We start from the raw sequence: 18,580 nt of genomic DNA, 5'->3' as shown, positions 1-18,580 counted from the left end.
GTTTTGACTTCTAAAGATCTAAAAAGCTTGTTATCTATCTAAGGATCTCAGGCTATGTCTACATAGCCCTGAAGTTTGGACTATGGAGGTGGGAATAGAAATGCACACCAAAGTGCTGTGTTGTAACTGCCCCGTGAGGGTGCTGTGAGTGCAAACTAAAAGGTTTCTAGTTTTCATTAATGTAGTCTGGTTAGCTGAGGATTATGTTAATGTGAACAAGGACACTTTTAGTTCACGCCCACTGCATCCATATGTGGGGAAGCTGAAGCGCAGCAGTTTGGTGCTTACTGCTATTCACACCCCTGTACTCTGAACTGTGGGACAGTGTGGACAAGCCCTTAGAGACAACTTCCCTCCTTGCATGGCCAGGTGGCAAATGCAGTCATGTGAAATGTTTGTTCTAACATCCCTCATATAAATGAGAGAGGGCTAGCTGCAGAGAATTCTCAACAAGGGTTTCTTGATTCTCAAACTCATTTATTATCCCCTTTGCCTGACAAAGCCTGATATATCCTCCTTCAGACATACTGTCAGTTTTAACTGTTCTCTCAAACTTTCTACCAAAGAGGAGGGTTGAGTAGAGTCAGATGGGTTGGTGGAGGATCATGAGGGATATTGGGCACAATTTTGTGAATTGAGCCAATAGAATTGTTTATATCTCTGCTGTTGCATAAGTGCTCAGTCAGAGCAATCTGTGGAGAGGTGATATTTTAATACATTGAAAAAATAAACATTTCAGATAAATTTACTAGCTTGCATTTTGTGTCCCAGCTCCCTCAGCCTGGGGAGAGGAGGAGTTGTACATGATTTTGTTTGTCAGTACGATACTGATCAGCTTCAGCAAAGGACTGTACAATAAGCTATCTACTCCCTCACATTCTGGCAGCCTTCTGAAGACTTCACATCGTTATGGTTACCGCTTTGGAAACTATTGCCAGTCATTCATTTTAATAAGTAATCTCCAGGAAATCCTTTGAAGTAGTGTTGCTTGGTTACTATAGAAATGAGCTGTTGTTATGAGGCTTATGCTTGTTTGTATCTTATCATAAGCTTACAGGTTTAGGTACTGTATTCAGTGTAGGTTTGCGTAATATATAGCATATAATCACTGAATCTTCTGATGCTGAGAGTCAGGAGTTCACTTCACATTGAATATGCAATAACATCAGGAACCCTGAATCTGCTGCTTTGTATTGAGGGGGGGAGGGGGATTAGACTAATTGTGTAATATTTGAAATAGCAATTAATAAAAGCTGGTATTTGTAGTAAAGATATAAACAGTAAATTTAGCAAAATTATATACTCATGAAATTTCAGCAGTTGCAGACTTTATCTCAGATTAGTCACATATAACTAGAGTTCATCGTGTTTCTTTAAATCTCTGAAAGATTTATCTGAGGCAGAGCAAGTGCCATCTATTTTAAAAACTGCCAGAATTATAAGACACAGCTTTAGCAGAATATCTCATAAGGTACTTCCACTGTGCAGATGCTCAAGCTGCTATATAATGCTTTTATATTAGGCATTAACTTGCATGCAAATGTGACAGCATGTTCAAATACTTAACTACATTGACTCATCATTGCAGCCTTAAAATCATGCTTATTAGTTAGTCTACTGTGAGCGTTTTCTCTCTCTTTGAATCGAACCAGGACCTGCTTAAAAACATAGATGGTCACAAAAAGGCATTCCAAGTGATCCACCGGGCTAGGTCTGTTAATGGAGTCCCTGTTCCAGTGGAGCAGTTAGACGATATGGCAGAGAGGTAAGAAGAATTTCAATCTTAAATGATAGGTATCAGGGGGTAGCCGTGTTAGTCTGTATCCACAAAAACAACAAGGAGTCCGGTGGCACCTTAAAGACTAATCTTAAATGAATCCTTCTCTGTGAACGACAGAGATCCTGTTTACTTTATAATGTTTTCATGTAAAAATCAGATTTTACATTTGGTTCTTAGTTAAGAAGAATGTGAGCAGCAACAAATGAGAAATATATTGAAAAGCCTGATATTCATAATTGAACAAGCTATTGATTTTCAAAAAGGAATAATTTTTCAGACAGACTCGGCACAAGAAGGAACATTATGTAACAACACTTGGGATGCTTATGAACAAACTGGAAGAGGGATGCTTTGGTAATGAAAAGAACTTAGTCTGAGACCTAAACTGATGATTTAGTTCTGTGTATAAACAAATTATAGCATGTTTGCTTTTAATGAGCAGCCTTCAGAGTGGTTATCATACAACATTAAATATGCCCTTAGGCTTTGCATTAGATCAAAGAATAGAGATATATATCTCACACATAACAAGGTAGCTTGAACCTATAGAAAAATCCCTCTGTTCCTCCTACACATTGAATGTTTCACTTTTTTACTACTGTGTGATTCATTCCTAGGTTTAATTTTGTTGCATCTACGTCTGAACTCCATCTGTTGAAAATGGAGTTTCTGGAACTGAAATACCGTCTGCTGTCACTGTTAGTCCTTGCAGAATCGAAGTTAAAATCATGGATTATCAAATATGGAAGACGAGAATCAGTAGAACTACTTCTACAGAATTATATTGTAAGCTTTTGTTCTTTGTTTAATTTTGTTGCATCTACATCTGAACTCCACTGCCTTGCCCCTTATGTTGTGATTTACACCTATGTAAAGACAGTGTAAAATGCTACCATAAGAGAAGGGCCGCATTTTACATCTACTCTGCACCCAATTTGAAGAGGTATAGAGGACCACAGAAAGTATAAAACAACAGAGAATCCAGCAGATGGCCCCAATCCTGGCTGCGCTCCAGCTGGTGCATGGTGCTCCAATGGTACAAAGTTCTTCTAAACCCAGCAGATCCAGCCTCTGAAATTAGGAGGATCTTTGGGGTGGTACAGAACTACTACTACAGCTGTCACATGGCTCCTTAAGACCACTGGTGGCTTATGGAGAATAAAACAGCTTTCAGGCCAGTCTAACCTGTGTTGGGGGCTTCACCCTGGGCAGAGCAACTTGATGGGGAAACACGTAAGGCACATTTGAGCCCCCCCCCCCCAGCTGAGCTGAGCATTCATTAGCTGAGGTTCTTGCCCAATGTATTTATTATGTGTGCCATGTAAGATTTATGGAGTCCTCCCATATTTATTCGCTTGCTTTGATGTGTTTCAGTTTTGTAAATGATGTGCTGGTTCCCCACATTACTGTTATTAGCAATCTGAACTGTTCCTTTTCATTGTTTTCTTGTTTTGGGAATGGATACAAATGCCAAACTCAATTTACAGAGCAACAAATCAATAATTCAAAATAAAACACAAATTCAGTACCTGAGATTCCTTTTCATTTAATAGTTTAAAATAAGATTTTTTCCTGCTTACTATAAAATAATGATCCAAAAGCATCTTTCTCTCAATTATTTAACTTCCATTATGTTTTTAGTGCTCATCAAAGCAGCCCATTGACGGTATTAACGATTATAGTTTTCTAACCATTGCACATCAAGAATTCCATAGTTTTAATGCTAATTGGGAATGGGCAAACTGTTTAGAGTAGAGTATACTCAATAATCATGTGCTTAACTTTTGAGAATGTGTGTTCCCATTTACTTTAATAGGATTACTCACATTCTTAAAGTTTACTAATGTGCTTAATGCTTTGCTAGATGGGGTGGGGCTTCAGTGTGTATCTGATGATATAAAGTATGCGTATATACTGCATAGCTAAGTTAGCCCAACATGCCTTCATTCTCAAAATGTTGGCAAAAAGTGTTTAAAAATCATATCAAATTACGTGTTCAATACAAAACTGGGACCCAAGTCTTTTGGTGCCACTGTCAGTACCTCCAAGTCTAATCAGTGAGCCTGGTTAGCCTATCTGAAAAACAGGGCTAATATTTCTTGCACTTACATATCTGAAGGGAATTTACAAAGGTAGGAAAAAAATATTTCCATTTGGCAGTTGGCCTAACTAAGAACTCAACCTTGAAAATTCTTAAGCACATTAACAACTTTAACAAATAATTTTGAAAAACAAATACATTTGAAAAAAAACAAAACCAAGTGACTAACCATCCATGAACAAAGGGGCAACATTTGTTGAATAAGTATTCCCTATAAATTATTTACCCAGCTCTGTTTAAGAGCAAATGTTCAGTGCAGGATATAGAGTTTTAGCATCAACCGTGAAGGTAAAAACCTATGCAACACTTTGTAAAGCAGCATCCCTTAATGTAGTATTTCTTTAACACCTCGTTCTGTCTCTTCTGGAAGATGTGAATGAAAACTGATGTTTGATGGAATATATTTCTTCTCTTCGAATGAAATCTGTCCCTTTGCAGAGGGTCAGTACAAGGGCTATTCTGAAGGCTTAAGTGAGATTTAAATGGTGCATAGGTTTTGTGTTAGCCGTCTGCATGAAGATGAATTTTGCCCTTACTGAATTGTTTTCACTTAGATCTCAGCAGAGGAGGAGTTATCTAATAAATAGTGACTCTTCAGTCAGTTCTTTGGCTTCTGCTGAATTCTAAGTGTGAAGAAGTCCAAAGAATTCCGGCAAGAAAGAGCAATTAACAGGTTGCCTTATAAGCATGTTAAAAATATTCATCCAAAATGTACTATTGAAAGAAAAAAAAAACCTGTGGGAGGAGACTATCCTGTCCTGTCATTGTGAAAGGGAACTCTGGATAGCACTTTGTAAATTAAGTGGGGGATGGTTTGGTGAAATTTGAGAAATCTTATCTTAATGCAATTGTAATTCAGAGGAATTGTACTTATTATTCCATGTGACATTTACTTTTGCCCCTTATAACTGTTTTTTCCCTTTTCAGTCTGTTATTGAAAACAGTAAATTCTTTGAGCAGTATGAAGTTACATACCAGATCTTGAAAAGGGCAGCTGAGATGTATGCCAAAGCTAATGGCTCAGGTAAATACCTCTGTATCTGTTGCAATTCTGAAGGCATTTTAGTCCTGTTGATTTTAATATCCTTCTTAAATTAGTTCCTCAGAGTATATTTAGAAGCCAATTCCTTCTGTGCAATACAGTTGTACTGTACCTGTAATTAACCACGTGGGATCTGACAAGACTAGATTCCAGTGGATTTCTACGAGTGTGTGTTGACTGTGTGATTATTAGAATATGCTACTTGAACATGAGGAAATCTAAGTGTTAATTGTAAAAAGTCTTCCACTTTTGACTTGTAGAAAAGTACTCCTGGTTGTAAGTGAAGAAGATTTTGATTCACAAAGTGTGAAATTCATTCCGGTGCAGAGGGCTAGCACAATGCCCATACACCAAATAAGTCTCACATATTTTGTACTGGCCTCCTGCACTGTGGTGAATTTCACCCACTTTGAATAACTTGGAGGAAATATGAAATGATAACATCTAAGAACTGAGTAACAGAGGTCATCTGTGCTTTTCGGGGGGTGGACTGTAAAAAAGCAACAGTCTCCTCTCGAAGTATCTGGAATGGGGATTTAATGATAGTCACAATCATAATAATAATGATGCAATTTGTGCCATTTTGAACAGCCTTGTGTTGGGGCACTTCAGAGCAACAGCTATCCAGGGGGAAGTTGTAGAGGGATTGTTAGCCCTCGCTGAACTCCCCACTACACAGGGGGAAGCTGCACCATTCTGTTATCTCTAGGCTCAAGGAGTGGTCTTTTATTCCTGGTGTGCAAGCCATGGAAGGATCTTTTGTATTATTATGCCTCTGCACCCACATGCAAAGCAGTCTCATCCAGTATCATTATTAGTAGAGATAGTATTCACTGAAGTACCTTTCACAAGCTTCACAGAATTACAAAGAATGATCAAAATGATAGGTGCAGTATACGATGACCTATGGATGGATCGGCTATTCTCTGTTCCACCTATACAACCCCATTGGGTTCAGTGAGGTTGCATGGATGGCTCTGGAAGCATCTGGTGGGGACTACTTTAAACACTGTCAAATAATAGTGCAGCAATCTCTGGGGTGAGATGCTGCAGTTGTTAAGATGGCTTATGGACAGGGAGTGAAAAGGAATATCTTACCCATTTAAAGTGACACTATCAGCTCAAATTTGTTCCAAAATTTAGATTTTTGTAAAAATACACTTTACAAAATTTAAGAGCAATAGAAATTATTTCATGATTTTTAAAAAAAAATCCAGCAATAAGTCATTTTCCAACAAATAAATATTCACCCGAGTTATTGGTAACATCAATAGTGCAAACTAAGGACACCTAAGCTATGAATTCATTTCTTAAAGGATCCTGCATTGTGGATGCATTGTCTATTTTCCTTAAAAAGAGGGAATCAAATGCACCGGTATGGCCCAGAAATCAAGTACACCACAGACAGAAAATTCAAAAAGTAAATGACAAAAATCCAGTGTCATTAATCTGGATTTACACAACTGTAAATTAGAATAGATTTTCACTGAATATTTTTAATGCAAATTCATCATTGAAGCAGCCGCACACGTAGTTTTCTATTTTTCTTTCCTTGTTACATTTAACTCATCCTATATTACCTTTTTGTTATTAGATGCATACACCAATAATATGCAGGATATGCACCATAACTGAGTTAATGTGACATTCTTTGTATACTTTATTTTTTACAACGTATGCTTAATTTCTCAACGTTAATGTTGCAGCTGACATAGAGCTTCGGGGGGAGGGGTTGCCAATACTTTGGAGGATAAAGCTAAAATTCAGAGGGATCTTGATAACATGGAGAAATGGGCTATAGATAACAAAATGAAATTCAACAAAGACAACAAAGAAAAACTAAATGCATAAGTACTGAAAGGGGGAAAACTGACTTGGCAGCAGCACTGCTGAGAAGGATCTGGGAGTTGTGGTGGATCATAACCGCAACATGAATCAGCAAATAAGATGGTGTTTGAAAAAAAAACAAATGTAATTTTACGTTGCATTAACAGAGGCATAGCATGCAAGTCCACAGGAGATGATAGTACTGCTCTACTTGGCACTGGTTAGGCCTCAGCTGGAGTACTGTGTCCAATTTTGGTCACCACTGTCTAGAAAGGATGTAGAGAAATTGTCTAGGAAGGATCCAGAGGCAAGTGACAAAGATGCTCAAAGGGATGGAATACAAGCCATGCGAGCAAAGGCTGAAGGAACTAGGTATGTTTAGTTTAGAAAAGAAGAGATTAAGGGTGTGGGGGGACATGATAGCACTCATTAGGTACTTGAAAGGTTGCTACAAAAAAGATGAAGAAAAATTGTTCTCTCTTGCCACAGAGGGCAGGACAAGAGGCAATGGGTTCAAACTGCAGCATAGCAGATTTCAATTAAACCTCAGGAAAAACTTCCTTACTGTAGGAACAGTAGGACAATGGAACAGACCCCTCAGGAGGTTGTGGAAGCTCCTTCACTGGAGGTTTTTCTAAAGGAGGCTGGAGAGCCATCTGTCTTGGATGGTTTAAACACAACAAATCCTGCATTTTGGCAGGAAGTTAAACTAGATGACCTTGCAGTCTCTTCTAACCCTGTGGTTTTATGATTCTGTGATTAGGTTGTGCATTTAATATATGTTTAAACAAACCTACTGATGCTGAAAAGAATATAAAATATAATTACTTAACAAGAATAATAAAAGAAATTTAATAATATTTTTAATAAAAGAAATACATGCTAAATACTTGGATAAATACTTCCAGCAGCTCCAAGACTTTTAAGTTGTGTTTAAAAATTCAATATGCTTTCTATGTCTTAGTGGAGGAAGCAGAGAATGTGATGAAATTCATGAATGAAACAACAGCCCAGTGGAGGAACCTGTCGGTAGAGGTGAGAAGTGTGAGGAGCATGTTAGAAGAAGTGATTGCTAACTGGGACCGATATAGCAGCACTGTGGCCAGTCTGCAGGCCTGGCTGGAGGATGCTGAAAAAATGTTGAATCAGCCTGAACATGCCAAAAAGGTAAGGAATATTAGCTACTTCATCCAACCCCTGTATATGGCTTTTATGACTGTTCAGTAAAAGTTTTACAACCTACACAAAACAAGTTTAAAAAAGTATATATCAGTGACCAGTTAGGGGCTGTTTGCAGAAGACTGGGGAGAAGCCCTAGATGATGAGAGTTGTGGCAGGTTGAGATTTATGCATGGAATAATTCCTGGTCTACTCTCTTCACTATCAGAAACGTTCACAGATGCATAGTATACTTTTTATCTGAGCATATTTGCCTCAGGTTTGTGTGTGTGCGCATGTGGGCACTCATGTGTGCATGTATAAATTTGGAAAGACAGCGAGCACATACAGGATGGTATAGCATAAAGGCTTTATTTTCATGAATTTAGGGTGGCCGCTTTGTTCACAAATGGGAAAGTCAAGAATGTGTTGTTATGCAGCTCACTCAAAACAAGTGCCATTATATCATACTGCATCATTATGTGTTCTGTATATGCCACATATTTTGTAGTAAAACTGGTTTAATCACTTCTTTCTTTGCAACAATTTAGGAGTTAAAGTGAGCTGTTTATACAAGCATTTATGTGCAGTAAATATTATGCTTTTACCTTTTTGTTTACCACTCAGGTGACTTCTCTGAATTACCACTCTGTCTACAGCCAGTTTATCTACGTATATTTGTAGTTATGTTTGCCCAGCAAATTAAAAAATAAGGATGTTTTTAAACTATTTTAGAAATTATTTAAATAGGTCTAAAATTTGTTCCAACTATTGTGTGCATTTATATAGTTCACCATAACCCTGTCTGCTTTGGTATCATGAGTTGTGCTCTGACCTCAGAGGGGGTGAAAAATTATGACAAATACATTTTAGAAACTTCTTTAAATGACCTAAGATAGTTTTTCACCCGTAAGGATAACACTACTATTTTAATGGCACAATTTTAATATCTATGGTCTTCAGCACTACCAATGATAAATATCTCCTATTTAAAAAGATATCAGACTTTAATCCTGACATCAGCTGAGGACAGAATATTGCACATTGTGGGTCACAAGCCAGTTTAATTTTTTTTTTTTAAATTCAGTACTTTGAATTGGGGGGAAAGAACGGAGCGTTTCTTATGTTTAAACAAAAATTGTGCCTGTAAAAGTTGTCTCAGTAGTTTGGCATTTTATAAATTGTCCTGGCAACGGTAGATTAATGGGCAAGTGAGATGGTCAGACACATGATAAATACACATGGGTGTCAGAGGCTTATATGTGTGGTTTATGTTCATGTGTATAAAATGAAATATTGATATATTCTTTGTATATGAACATTTAAGACAACATCTATGTGCCGAGTCTGTTCTACAGTTTCATCTTAAAGCAGATTTTAAACACAAAATGTGAACTGTGAATAGTGCCACACGTGCTCCTGATATTCATGTGATGAATTGCATTCATGATGAAACTTTGACCATCCCATCTGCACTCTGTCCATCTGCTAATCTGTCTCCACTGGGACTCTTTGACTGCTAGGGTTGCCAATTTTAGTTGGATGAATTCCTGGAGTTTTCATCACATGATATAATATTTAATTAAAGATTAATCTTTATTTCCTGGAGACTCCAGGGCAATCCTGGAGAGTTGGCAATCCTATTCCAAATCTCTCAGCAGCTTCAAATAGCCAGTTTAAATAAGTAAGTAAGTAAATAAATAAATAAATAAATACAGCACTCTGACATAGGAATATTACTTCCTTTCCCCCAAAATGTGCAGTTTCTCCCTCATATTACACTGGCTCAAGGATCAGAAGTGTCCCCAGTTATCAGAAGGTAACAGAATTTGCTTCTGGTCCTACGTGTTTTCAAGATGCTGTACTAGACCTTAAGAGTGACATCATCATGTATGGCAAATCTATTTTAGGTCATTTAAGAGGCTTTTATAATTTATCAGTTATAACTTTCACTCTCACTAAAGTTTGTACAATTCAACTAATTTTAACAAAGGCATCCTGGCTTCAAGTTGGATAGAGGTAATTAAATAGCATCAGTAACACAAAGTAAAACTTACTGAAATATTTCCAAAATATTTGTTTTGTAATGTATGTATAACATACAAAATCCCTGATGCTGTGGCGTGATATAAGGGCTTTATGGCACTCACCTGGAATGACCTACATAACTCACTCTTAAGTTCACCATGCATGAGAATTATGGTGCATCCCAAATGTAGGCCATAAAACCTTCATACCACACCATAATGTTTCAACTCTCCTTTAGCTCCCTGTCTGATTACAAGTTCTATATTTGCATCATTGTTGTGTTTGCAATGCTAAAATGTAAAGTTCTTCCCTGTTTCCCTTGGTAACCCCTAGTTTAAGGGATTCTACCATGAACTCATTAACCTAAACAATTTTGAAACTTGCCAGAAATAATCGTCCTGGACTCTCATATTCCTCACACAAATAATTGAAATATAACAGAACAAATTCATCGCCGAACAAATCCATCTTTTCTGTAACTCCATCAACTGCCAGGAACTTCAACTAAAGATAAATTTGGCTTAGTAATTTCAAAGTTGCACAAGGAGGCTATTTACTGGGAAATATCTGTGATGCCACTGCACCATGCCATCAGGAGGAGCAGGGTTTGTCACCTGCTGAGAACTGCCTTCCAACCTAGTGGATTCCTGAGGACCTGCAGATGGCCTCAGCCATTCACAGGGAAACCCCACACCTTTTCAACCCCAGCAATCCCTCTCAGACCCCTCCCAGCACAGCTCCATTGGAGCCATGCTTCCAGGGCCTTTCCCCTTGCACCTTCATTCAAGGCCCCAGGAGGTATTGTGGGGGGGAATCAAAAAATAGTATAGGCTGGTACCGTATTCATTTTTTAAAGTCTTCCTTGGGTCAGGGACAATATGTGCCTCCCCCACACACACAGCCTGCCCTGACTCTGCTTCCTCCTTCATGCTGACTGGGGTCTATGCAGAGGAACTTCCGCAGGGTCTGGGGTGGGAAATGGTGCCTCAGAGGTATCCAAGCCATGCTTCCCAGTGTTGGAGAGGAGATTTACACCTGGAATGAAGAAGGTCTACCTCTGCAGGGTAATTCATTCTTCCATCTCATTTCTTCTTTGACCTCTTTGCTAAGTCTGCCAACAAGAGAACTGGTCAGTGCCTATTCTGAAGGAGTTATTTTGTTGTGAACAGTAGGAACAGGACTGCTGGTTTTGTTTTCCTTCTAGCGGGCCTGGCATGTGTACAGCAGTTTAAAAAAAGACAAGGAAGTGTTTATATAATATATCTGGGATGCTGTTGGGTATTTCTTGACAAATCAGTATTGTTATCTTGGGCACCAGGGGAATGCACCACTATTCTCAAACTAAAAGAAGATGGAAGATAACACCCAGTCTACTCGGAGACGATGAAGCTTATTCACTGATATGTCTATGTACATAGTACAAGTGCTCTTTACCCATCTCTTCTTTAGGGATTTAAATAATATTGTGTTCAATTATCTGTCCAACTCATTTAAGCAATATGCCTCCATTTGACATTTTCTTTGTAGCTATATGGGAGGTGTTTTAAATATGGATAAGTTATGACATCTGCATCAACTATTGTGTTGTCACAAGACTTTCTGAAACCTTGAGATTGTGCTTTTTGGTACAGCTCTGAGCAAGAGGCAAAGAGCCTGGAGCAGCTCTGGGAAGAATTGTACTTCAGACAGCCATTTGAAGCACAGTTCCTCCCTGGTTCCTCCTTCCTCCTGGGGCAGAGGAAAAAGGAAGGTGGGAAGTCATTTGTTGGGGACCTCTCATGGCAGAAAATTAACACAGACACACACATATCTCACACCTCTCTCTCTCTCTCACACATACATATCTCTCTCTCACACTCCCCCCCTGCACAGGCTCAGCTGTGCAGCCTAGAATACTGGAGTGGGGACAGAACCAAGGCTCCATCCATTCTCCTCTCCCTCCCCACTCACCCGCTCTGAGGTGGGAGTAAGCAGCCATGAAGCATTTGTTTTCCCCTCTGCTCTGAGGCCCACAATTACCTGCCTTGAGTTTACAAGGGGGATTCTTACTAATGTGCTGGCATGTAGTTCAAGTTGCAATACAGCCCATAGTGAATTAGTAGTTAATTGATTTCAAATGAACAAAAGTAATCCTCAAGTGTATATAAATTAAACAGAAATTAGATGAAACAGTGGCAGTATTATAAATTAAGACTCAAATCCTTTTATCTTACTCAGGAGAGTAGTCCCATTGACCTCAGTAGTTCTACCTACTTGATTAGAATTGAGAAGGTACTGATTGTTTATATCTATATTATAGATACAGCTATATAATATAGAGTCCCCTCCATTAACGCAGCAGGTTATCTTGATAGCTCTTTTTAAAAATATTATTTTGGAACATAAGAATTTACTAGAGTACCCAATGTGGGATGCTTCAGAGGATAATGTGCCTTGTAGGGAAAAGGTTTATCCATATCCTTTGTTGGTGATGAGGTTTAAATTTTATTGTGTAACATACTGACTTTTGCAAAATGTTTAGTAATGCTGCTTATATTGTGTTTAGGATTTTTTCCGACATTTACCTCATTGGATCCAGCAGCACACAGCCATGAATGATGCTGGTAACTTCCTTATTGAAACTTGTGATGAGACCATTTCCAGAGATCTTAAACAACAGCTGCTGCTACTAAATGGAAGATGGAGAGAGTTGTTTATGAAAGTTAAGCAAGTATGTGTTGTTACGGTTGTTGTATTTAAGTAATTATTTTACCATTGCAATGCAGCAAGGCTGCCTAAGGTTTGTACCACTAAAGCCTGCGTGGACAATTTACCAGGACTCCAAGGACCATGTCTAATGTAAATGTATATAATATGTAAATCATGAAGCAATACATACCACCAGAATAGTTGGTTGCATTTGTACCTTTTTAGAAAGATGGGTAGAGATGGTTTGTTCAAGTTCATCAGCAAACATACTTTGCAACTTATCTCTGTAATATTTGACCATGACTTTTTAAAAAAATGCACATTCTCTATAGTTGAGAAATTAAAATGATTTTCAAAAAATAGCCATTGTTTATGTGGAATCTATAGAGCCAAATTTAGCCACAGTGTAAGAGGATACGTCTAATGCTTTTTAATGGGAGTTGCACCTACTTATCAGAGGGCTAAAGCCAGTCAACAGCAGAGGCAGCACACGTTAATCAGCCAATCCCATTCCCAAGGCTGTGCTGACATCATTGTTGCCTTGTGCTCTACCAGGCACAGAGAGCAAAAAACTTCGCTTCAGGAAAGAGACTCACCGGGCTGGAAAAGAAATGTTATTTTAAGAGGTTATTCAAAACGACATGAGGGAAGATGTGAGATATGACTTGTACCAAAGTATTTGACAGCCTTATATACACATTTAAAAATATCTGCATTGAAGTAGTCATATGGCTAATGAAATTTTTTATTTAATTACTTTTGACTACTCACCTGAGGCCAAATCCTGTTCTCCTTACTCTCATGAGTATTTCCATTGCTGTCAATGAATCACATTAGTAAAGTGGTCAGCATTTGGCTCTTATTTTTTTAAACCTTTCAAACTGTTGCTTGTAGCATAGTCACAGCTTTATTATTTGCTAGTGATGGGCAGAGTAGTTTACTTGGCAAATCCTGATCCCCAGAGTTTGAATGCTCCCCTGCACATTTTGAGACTGTCTCCTCACTCCTATTCCCCATCCATCTCCATGACCTTCTAAAAATTCTCCCACTCAATTCTTTCCCGTCTATTTTGTGCCCTCTAACAGTTCCTCAGTTCTTCCTTCACCCCAGCCCTCAACTAATTCCCTGACTTCTCTCTCTATCTCCTCTGTCCTCCCAGCCTTCCCCAATTTTGTTTGGCTGCCTCTCTTCCTGCTGAGTTGCAGATGCTGATGCATTCATATTTCCTGATGTTAATAGCTTCACAGTCAAATGCTGTCAACAATGCAGAGAATGTGAATGGACTGGCACCAGGACCTTAGTGGAGAGGCTGCCATATTTGCTGTATCATTAAACCAGATCCCCAAAGACACTGTTAGAGGGTTGCAGTGACTGAGAATACTAGGAGACTATTGGCATTTTACTCACTGAATTGATAAACTAGCAAGTCAAAGTTTGAGAGAAAGTAGATGCTCAGGTGGAATGTGTCCCTGTCTAGGGCCAAAATTGAGAAAAGGGTAAAATATGAAGCCTCAAAAGAAAGGCTACTGGTAGTTCAGGAGAAGTGAGTTGGGGAGTTAGATCCACTTCAGAAACCTGAGAGAGAAAGGGGTTCTTGAAGTGATCCAAACTTTAAAATATGTTTGGGTTTTCTTTCATGGATGGAATTGAAGTGAGGGCCATTTGCGGGATTGGAAACAAGTTTTCCCATTTCTAAAAAAGAACTATGTGCTTCATTAATCAATATTAAAATTTAAAAAAACAAGCAACCAACGACTTGCTGGACCCTTAGCTTAAAAGATCACTAGCAAATCACACTGAATAAAAAGAAAAGAAAAGTTTAACAGTTACTCCCAAGAACCTATTAGTTTCCTTAAGTAGCAGCATTGCATATTTTGACATGTTCTCTGTGTTTTTATTTTCCATTTTTCATAGTATGCTCGCGTAGATGAATTTGACAGAATGAGGAAGGAATACTTGGATGGTGTTGCCACCTTGTCTACCTTTGCTGATTGCACTAATGGAAAATTTTCTGTGCCTGTTGAAGTGTCCTTTCTAAATGTCAAGATGTTTGTCCAAGGTTTGGAGGTGAGTTTCTTCCTTTCATCTGTCTGTCTCTCTCACTCTCTTTCTCTCTTTTTTCTTCACAGAAGGGAGAATTATTTAACTATTTAATTTTATGAAAGGATCAGAAGATTATTTATTTACATAGCCATATCAATATTTTTATACTACAGTGGTGTATTTTGTGTTTTAGGTAATCTAAATGATTGCATTCTATGAGTGACATTTCTGGAACACATTTCCAATGCAACAAGCAGGGGTGTCACTAGATTTTCAGCTGAATGCTGAACTTTAATACAGAGCGTTGGAGATGAACTCCTTTGCTTAGTATATATCAAATACATTCTGGACCTGGTCCAACACTCGTTGAAGTCAATGGAAAAAATCCCATTGATGTCAATGGGAGTTAGATCTATCGCCTACAGCTATGGTGAGAACAAGCTGATGTGCCACATGAATTCATAAACCTGTTAAAATATTTGTTGCAGGATATTAAACAGAAGGTGCCTGTGATGGAAGCTCAGTACAAGACAATTACAAGGACAGCACAGCTTATTACAAAGGAAATTCCCCAAGAAGAAGTCAATGAAATGCTTGCAACGATGACAGGGATCAAAGCACAGCTAAGCAAGGTCCTGGAATATCTTTTCTGCTGTGCAGTATGTTTACTGTTGGACTAATAATTAAAGATGGGTCCAAACAGGAACCATTTAGCCCAGTGCCACACCAACCCCAAGCTCAGGGGACTCAGTAAAATGGGACCCATATCTGAACCAGGCTTAGAATTGGTTGCTTATGATTTGTTTCACATAATGGGTTTTTATAAAAACTAAACTACCAAAACTACCCTCTGGTTTTGACCCCTCTTTATTTCCAATGGACACGAGCTAAAACCTAAACTATTTATGTTAAACATCTCTTCTATCCCTCCAGACCTTAGGGGGTTAGATAAAATGGGACCCATATCTGAGTCCCCCCAGGTTTGAGTTTTGCTTTTTTCATCATTAAAACCACCCCAGTTTTGTCCATTTGATTCTGTACTAAAGTGACATTTATGAGCATTCTTTGAAAGATATGCTTTCATATGGGAAATTTACTTAAAAATAAAACTTGTTATGTTAGATTGTGCATATTTTCAAAAGTAGCTGGGTGGCATTTGTTTGGTTTTGTTTTTTTTTGGTATAACTGAAGTATTAGAGCTAATGCATAAATTTGGAAAAAATCATTGAAGTTATATATATTATAATGTTTCAGGTGTATGCATTTAGACTGAGTGCTAGCTCCCAAAAGTTATGCATGTCAGTACATATATACAATAGACCAGTGCACACTTTTCATATGCAAGTTTCTCTCCACACCAAATGCTCTGCATTAATCAGACCTGTCCTTACAGTCAGAGAGTGTTGTGTGCAGCCTCTTCCTGAAGTCATTAACACTCCTCCTGAGTTGAATAGATGGTTTTATTATATATGAGCTACTCTTTTTACCCTTATCATCTCATGGAGCTTATGCCTGAACATGGAACCTTAGCTTGTGTCACCACTGTTGCACTAATTTAAACTGCCAGGCTGTCCCCAAAAGCACACCCATACTTCTATAGTGAGAAGGTGAGTGTTTTTGTCCAACTGAAACTGGCCGAGAGCCCAACCCTGATTGCTCTACTGCTGGGAAATACAGAGAAATATGTAGGTGTAAAAATCCAAACAAAACACACACACATACACCACCCCTTTGTCAATATTGTCTTCTTAACAAATACAGTAGTTCAAACTCACCTCAATAAAGGGGTGGAGTAGTGAAAGACAGAAGCTGAGTGGGAAGTAGTGATGGAGAACTGAAGAGGTACAGTGGGAAGAGACAGATGATCTTGCAAATCATATATATGCGACACTCCTGTGTAAGGGATGCAGGATTGGGCCGGAGACAATGTAGAGAATGAGAGAAAGAGAAGCAAAAGAAATGGAAAAAGGAAGGGGTATGTAGAAAAAGTGAGAGTGGAAGGATGGGATGGAAGAGAGAAGGAGGGAGGTGGAAGGGGAGAAAGAGAAATGCAGGAGAGAGACCATGAAGCAGAAGATAGCAAATAATGTAAGGGAGAATAAAAGAAGAGATCTCCCACACAAAAGTTTAAATGATATCTAGTGCACATATATTAAAATAACTATGGGTGGAATATATTAGCAAGAAGATATTACCAGATCCTGAAGTACTTGATATTAATGGTAATTTTTGCTTAAATAAGAACTAAATATCAGGTCCATTTACCTTTAAAAGAAGGAGGGGGCTTATGTAAAGCAATGTGCATGGAAAGGTTATTTATTGTTTATTGAATTTCAGTAACTTTCTGTTGTAATGAGATTTTTTTCTTTATGTTGCCAAAAGACTAAGGAGCGTTGCCCTGTCCTGCTCTATGAAGCTCAGCAGCTGCTGTCTCCTCTGGAAGAATTAGAAAAGCAAATTACATATTTTTATGAGTCTCTTGAGAAAGTCAATGAAATCATTTCTGCCTTAGATCCTGAAGCGCAACCTGCAGCTGTTTTTAAACAAAACCACCAGGTAAGTTTAAAAAACCCCCCAAACACCCAAAACCCTATCTAGAAAATATAAGAGACTCCATGTGAGCATTTATGCAACATATTAGATTGTTAGGACTCTGGATTGCAGCAGTGAGAATTGAGGAGCAATTCTTAATTGAGGGGCAATGTCTTAATCTTCATTTAATAATAGTTAAACACTTTTTCTTTGGGATACAGATGCCAGCTCTACAATTCACCGCTGCCCACCAACTTTCCCACAAACTCACATTAACTAAAAGTGCATTTTTCTTCATATGGGCCCTGTTTCATCTTTCTCTGAAATCAGTGGGAGACTTTCCTTTGATTTCAATGGAAACTAAATCAGGCCCCTATGCAATTGCACACAGCATCAGTGAACATTGGGATTTCCTTGAGAATGCTTAGGAACTCCCATTGATTTTCATGGACACTGGTGGGCTTCCCATGTGTTGGACAGGAGTTTTCTTTGAAGTCATTGGGGGTGGGGAGATATAATGTAATGAGGCCTTAAATTTCCACCTGTCCTGCAGTAAGAAGGTGACTTTTTTGCAGGAACTCACTGTTAGACAATGGAAGGACATATTGAATCCAGAAGAAAATATCTTAGATTGGCTTCTTGCATCTGTAATGTAAGGCTGGAATGTTAAAGGGCTGTTTAGAGACAAATACAGGGAGATAATATTGTTAGCAAAATAATGGACTTAGTACAGTATATGAAAGAACAGTTAGAAATTATTTTATAATTGCAACGACTATGGAGATGTGAGCCACACTTCAGTCAGGAAGGGCCCGCGCCCCACCAGTGACTTGAAGCTTACGTCTTTGTTTTTGGAAGAAAAATAATATTGGGCTGCTGAGCTTGACTGTGCATGTGAGCCAGTCCAGCCTTTATCTAAACTCCCTCACTTTCCTGAACAAATCCTGTCCTGTCTGAGCATAGACACCGAATGAAACAGGTGTCAGAGCTGCAGAATGAGAAGAATGCATCATCATGAAGTCTCCAGCTTTTAGATTACCATAGCCCAGACATCATAATTTAAGTAAATGGCTTATTTCTGCTAAAAGGATTTACCACCCATGGAACTGAGATCTGTGACAGTCTGACAGATTATACAGAGGCTCCTGATTTCTGCTGAGTAGATCATGGAATAGATAGTTCATTAAACAGTAAAGGGCCACACTTGTGCTTTCCTCTCATGAGAATTAATGAGGTTTTTCTTCTTATTTGTGTAGTTGTAGTTACTGATTCTCTTGTCTAATGATTTGTTGTGGTCATTTAAATTCCAGTAATGGGACTGATAGATGGCACGGACCTTATGTGTAAGCATTTTAGCAAGCTACGGAGAGTTGTCACTCTT

General features: G+C 38.4%; 1 protein-coding gene across 1 annotated transcript in view; it reads left to right on the top strand.

Annotated features, from left to right (window-relative positions):
- Positions 1 to 18,580, top strand: part of SYNE1 (spectrin repeat containing nuclear envelope protein 1) — a 503,778-nt gene that overhangs the window by 150,522 nt on the left and 334,676 nt on the right. Inside the window, exons 13-20 of the mRNA XM_084624934.1 lie at positions 1,653 to 1,765; positions 2,398 to 2,566; positions 4,809 to 4,905; positions 7,715 to 7,917; positions 12,482 to 12,646; positions 14,539 to 14,691; positions 15,156 to 15,299; positions 17,050 to 17,223. Coding sequence (XP_084481060.1) covers positions 1,653 to 1,765; positions 2,398 to 2,566; positions 4,809 to 4,905; positions 7,715 to 7,917; positions 12,482 to 12,646; positions 14,539 to 14,691; positions 15,156 to 15,299; positions 17,050 to 17,223 — 1,218 coding nt within the window. The remainder of the gene's footprint in view (positions 1 to 1,652; positions 1,766 to 2,397; positions 2,567 to 4,808; positions 4,906 to 7,714; positions 7,918 to 12,481; positions 12,647 to 14,538; positions 14,692 to 15,155; positions 15,300 to 17,049; positions 17,224 to 18,580) is intronic.

The sequence above is a fragment of the Lepidochelys olivacea genome (genome assembly GCF_965140295.1).
Source record: "Lepidochelys olivacea isolate rLepOli2 genome assembly, chromosome: 3".
Classification (NCBI taxonomy): Eukaryota; Metazoa; Chordata; order Testudines; family Cheloniidae; genus Lepidochelys; species Lepidochelys olivacea.
Note: the sequence above shows the minus strand (reverse complement) of the source record. Positions and strands in the feature narration are given on the sequence as shown.